This window comes from Pygoscelis adeliae, unplaced genomic scaffold, assembly GCF_000699105.1.
Source record: "Pygoscelis adeliae isolate BGI_AS28 unplaced genomic scaffold, ASM69910v1 Scaffold222, whole genome shotgun sequence".
NCBI lineage: Eukaryota > Metazoa > Chordata > Aves > Sphenisciformes > Spheniscidae > Pygoscelis > Pygoscelis adeliae.
Window position 1 is genome coordinate 5,397,826 of NW_008824309.1, and position 5,394 is coordinate 5,403,219.

A 5,394-nucleotide genomic window follows, 5' to 3' on the forward strand; every position below is an offset into this window, starting at 1 on the left:
AAGTATAATTTTTTAGAAATTATGCTAATGCATTTTGCTTCCGGTACCTATGACATTTTGTCATTGACTTTAACTCTTCAACTCATTCAGAATAATGGTTATGGTATTAATGAAGGGGTTTGGTGCACTATGGTGCTTCATTCTCTTGGTTAGACCATGGAAACCTGATCCAAAATACCTTAAAGCAGAAGAGTGGGATGGGATAATATGGGGAATTATTGTCTATGAAGAAAAGAAGAAATTTGTCAGCTGGAACAGAAATTCTATCACCTCTTGACACTGGCATAAAAGCTTATTTTGTGAGCAAACATTGATATGAAGAATATTAGGTAAAGATGGCAAAGGACAGAGTTTTTAAGCACTAACTTAAAATGAACTGTGTAAAACAAAAGGAACTTGAGGGAGAGATGTTGTCTCCAGCATAAACTGGTAGAGCTAAGGATGCTAGAGGAAGGAGAAATTAAGTTGGATAGTATGTTGGATCATTTGTGAATTGTAGTAGCAGCACTGTCTCCTTTTTTCTCTTTCTCCTGTCCTGGATAATGCCACGTTCTGCTGATCTCTCTTGGAAAATATTACAGGGTCATGAAATAGACTTTGGGGGCAACAGCTCAGTGACAGAACACGATGTGGGTTGACTTGTCAGCAGAAGAGCATCCGGTCATGACGCACAGGTTTGTCTCCCAACAAATTAAAAAAAAAGGCCCACTAAAACTAAGTGCACATTTGAAGTGTGCACCTCAAGTATGTGTTAGTGAGACAAGTCAAGTGGGTTATAAACAGCCCATCTTTAATGCTGCGGAATATCACTGTGCAAATATCGTGTGCTTAATTGGAGAGAACTGTAACCATGTTTTAGGTTTATTTTGGATTTTTCAGTGGTGTTAGGGATTTGACCAACATTTTTGTGTTTCCATTTCAGTAAGGAATGAACTGTGGGGGACCTGTTTACTTCGTAGTTTGCTAATAACCTCTAATCTGGAGGCTGATGATTGTCTTTGCTCTTTTAGGTTACCTTGCTGCTGATTAGTGCTTCTGTTTTGGTCATAGCATCTGTTGAAAGTTTGCATATCTCTAGAGTGTGAAATATCTATTCATCTGGTATAGTCTCGTCCTGCCCAGGTCATTGCCTGAATAATGTTTTTCCCTTGCGAGAGAAGTAAATTCATCCTCATGGAAGGACTGAGTTGTCTCATTGCTTCACTTTGTGTCTTTCATTTGTCTTTTATGACATTGGGCTATCACAGGAAGGAGGGAATCTGTATTTCTGCAGTAGGATAGCACTCAATGAGGCAGAGCCATACTGTGTACTTCAGGTGCTTCTTTGGGTATTTTGTTATAAAACCCACCACACTTCTAGGATTCTATCTTAATTTTCAGTATAAATAAGGGCATACAGTGTTTCAGCTAATTAGTTCCTTCAGGACAGAATTATGATAATCAGTTGCTGTTTGTTTTCCACAGGTTCTTCTTCTTAATCCTTCTTTAGATCCTGGGCTACAGTCACTGAGCTGTTGCCCCCAAAGTCTATTTCACGACTGGACCATCCACAGAAAATAGTCTTGGAGGTGCACTGGAAGTAGAGGTATGCTGTGGCGTTCTCAGTATCTACTGAAATATATTCATAAAGCCATGATTTAAAACACAAATCTTAAGTAGGATGGCTAAACTCCCAATGCATGAAGTTGAACTTCCTGTTGATTGGTTTGTTGGCAAAACCATCCTTCAAATAATTCCCGTCTGTGTCAATTGGGGGAAAAAAAAACCAACCCAAACAAAAAAACAGCAGGAAAAAGGAGGAAATCCTTTGACTTCTCTGCCATGGTCTTGGGTAGCATTTTCAGTTCAGTGCTGGCATCCATGCAGAGCTTCCTGCGCAGGTGTGGTGTACATCTACATAGGGGTGTGCAGAGAGATTTCTGAACGAATGGACTTGGCAGCTCAAAGCAACGTCTCTGGTTTGGCGGGAGCCTCCACTCAAGCTTGTTTCTCCTGCTGGGAATTTGCATGGGCGGAGCACCATTTAATCTAACTCTCCTTTTTAATATCTGAACCTCGGTTTCCAGTGTCACTGCAATTTGCCAGACATACCTCTGTGTGTGTGTGTGTGTGTGTATGTATGTGTGTACATCTAAATAGCAAACTGACCAAAATGTTCATTGATTAGTAGTTCTTCTCTAGAAAGCCTTACCAAAGTACCCAGGGGGCCCCAAATAAATGCGCAAAGCACGCCTAAAACATGTATCTCATCTCTCTGAATGTGCTACTTTGCAATTCTCCAAAACTTGTGTAACATCACCAGGCATCTTCCTTAGCATTTCCTTGGTATGCACTTTAAAAAGAAATAAATCTAATTTACCCTCATGATCTTTAATGCTGTGCCACTGATGAGTGCACTTATAATTCAGATGCCGTAGCTTACCTGAAGTCAATAGATATACATTGATCTATATCAGATGAGGAATTGGTCTTGGGTTCTGGGCTGTTGGTGTTAAAAATGACACTTGTCTGCATTTTGCTTTCTTTAATGGTATTGTAATCCTGCCTGTTTCAAGTAGGATATAAAGGAGCTCTGTTTTGGTGTTGATTTTTAGGAGTGCTTACAAGGAATCTAGAAGATTGACATTGCTTAGAAGGACAAACAGATTAAAGAAATAATGTTAACTTTTTTTACATTTGTGGACATTTAAGTACTTTGTACAGGATCTTGGCCAGCAGAAGGCAGTAACTGCTCAGCTTTGCATTGTTCATCATTGCATTCTTCCTTGCATTAGCCATCTTCACAGTATAGATCTACGGACTGAATTTTCAAGGTTTTGGAAGTAGTTCACAGGAAATTTACTGTTTTACATGCTCAGTTCTTTATGATTCCCCCTAAATAATGTATTCCCTTTCTTTCCTAGGCCTGAGAGTTTTGCTTTTCATGTACAATAATACTCAGCATGTTGTTATTCTGTCACATGCTGGCCGGAGCCTTTCTTCCATTCTTCATCCTTTCAGGAAATCGGGTTTCAGCTGAGAACATCAACTTTTACAATGTGAGACCTCCGCTAGACCGTAAGTAGACAGCTATGCTTTTTTTGTGTGTGCAATTGTAGCTTAACGTTTTCGTTAATTGCCATACTCTTTCAATCCTTTGTTTGTTTGTCTTCTTCAAACATGAAGGATAAAAAGTTTAAAATAGAACTTTTGCTTTTCAACCCACAGCGGTTTAGTTTATTCCTAAGATTGTGTGAGTTGACTGAATGAAAACAAACAGTTGCATGCATTGCTAAGTTAAAGAGTGCATGAGGGCAACAGTTTGCACATTTCACGCTTTTATTATATTTTTCTGTCTCTGAAATGTCTTCCTACAGAGCAAATTATGCAGTGGATTTCTCATAAATAATACAGAACAGATGTTTTTGTCTTTTATCTTGTTGGGGTTTTTGTGAGGGAAAGAATAGGTGTGCTGTATGCAATTAATTCAAACTGAAGGTAATTAAAAACCTTGTGAGACCTGTGAAGCCAGTTGTCACTAATAGCATCATTTTTTTGCCTCTTATCTAGCATCAGAAGTGTTCTATCCCTTCATTTAAGGGGAGAAGATTTTCATGATGTGTATCATTAAAACAGTCAAGACAGCTACATATAATAGGTATATATGTGCACCTAGGGAACTGTGCATCTTAAAATAATTTATATATTTATAGGATGTAAATAAGATTTTAAAATAGTCCTCTTGATGCCTTTGTCAAAGGGTTCAGACTTCTTCAGAGTTGGAGATCAAGGTCTGAAGCTGGTTTTGAAGATGTATTTTTTCCATCAAAGGAATCAGAAGCCATTTGAATGTAGATTGTGTTTGTGTATCTGTACAAGCATAGATGCGGATGTACTATCGTGCATATATGTAAGATGTTCTCTCTTTCCTGTTTTTCCCACCACTACTTAAACGGTACTTTGGACTGTGAGAGAATGAAAACAGGAGGAGACGTCTTAAAGTTCAGGCACAGCAAAACCAGTTAAAAATGTAAAAGCTTTCTACAAAACCTGTTTTATAGGTTTTATTTGTCTAACAGTGAGGTATCAGTGAAAATATGTGAATGTATGTAGTATGCTTTTGTAAGTGTATGTGTGTAGAAGCACTTAGAGTATTATTTTGAATATTTTTTCTTAATATTTGCAAACTTACTATATTTTAATATTTTTAAAGCCACTCCATTTCCAAACAGTTTTAAGTGCTTTACCTGTGATAATGCAGTGGACAATTACAACTGTAACAGATGGGCTGAAGATAGATGGTGTCCTGAAAGTAAGTGCGTCTGTACTAAGGAGATTCTTTATGATAGTTAAATTTGCTTCTCCCTGACTCAGCCATCTTGTAGAAGTCTAACTGAATAGGATTAACGTGCCAACACAGTGGTGCTCTCAGTTATGTTATTAGTAATACTGAGTCATACAATTTCTGCTGAGGTGAACATTTTGACCGTTTCAGAGTGCAAAGCAACAGTGAAAAATTATTTATATCTCTATATATATGTATACAACGTTTTATGTAATATATAACAATACTTTATTAATATAGTAATTAATGTATTATTAATATATTGATAATATATTAATTAATTATATGCGTGTGTGTTGCTACATGCTTCCTAGGAATTAATTTTAAAGATGGTGTTTAAGAGTTGCCTTTGTTGCCTTATCCCCTTCCTTTTGGATACCGTCCCAAGGTATTAATGGTCTCTCTAGGCTATAGGGTTGCTTGTGAGCAGCAAGACCTGAACGACTAGGGATCATACTTGTATGAGAGAATGACAGATACGTAGAAAAGGATGAAAATATGTTTCCTCATTGTTCTTCGCAGTGGTATTCACAGTAACGGTGGGAAAGGGGAAGAAATGAGCTGGAGGAATGAGGAAACATGTCTGAAGCAAAGAAAGCAAGAATGTGCTGCGAAAAAGAGTAGAGAAGGGAAGATAAATGTGTAGATTATAGTGCTAATAAGTAGTTTAAATGATAGCGGCCTTTCTGGAGGTTTGAAGGGTCAGTTAAGCTCTAAGATTTCATCGCTAATTAATTTCTTGCTAAATGGTATTTTGATCAAGTTGAAAAATGGCTTTATACAGCCCAAATAAGTCATTTTACGGGAATATTTTGCTAAATTGTGTGAAGTTTTTAAACCCTGTAAAAGAACGCGTACGTTACGCAAATAAACATTTTAAAATTTATTTTGTAGGTACTCAGTACTGTTTGACAGTTCATCTCTTCACAGACCATGGGAAGAGTACGTCAGTCACCAAAAAATGCGCTACTGGAGAAGAATGCCATTTTGTAGGCTGCCAGCATCACAGAGAAAGTGGCCACACAGTAAGCACTACTCTTTGTACAAGAGCAGCAGATTGGTTTTGAGGC

At 37.7% G+C, this 5,394-nt stretch overlaps 1 protein-coding gene across 1 annotated transcript in view; it reads left to right on the forward strand.

Moving 5' to 3' along the window:
* Positions 1-2,942: 2,942 nt before the first annotated feature.
* Positions 2,943-5,394, forward strand: part of LYPD6B (LY6/PLAUR domain containing 6B) — a 4,013-nt gene continuing 1,561 nt past the window's right edge. The window contains exons 1-3 of the mRNA XM_009318959.1: positions 2,943-3,057; positions 4,193-4,291; positions 5,219-5,349. Coding sequence (XP_009317234.1) covers positions 2,943-3,057; positions 4,193-4,291; positions 5,219-5,349 — 345 coding nt within the window. The remainder of the gene's footprint in view (positions 3,058-4,192; positions 4,292-5,218; positions 5,350-5,394) is intronic.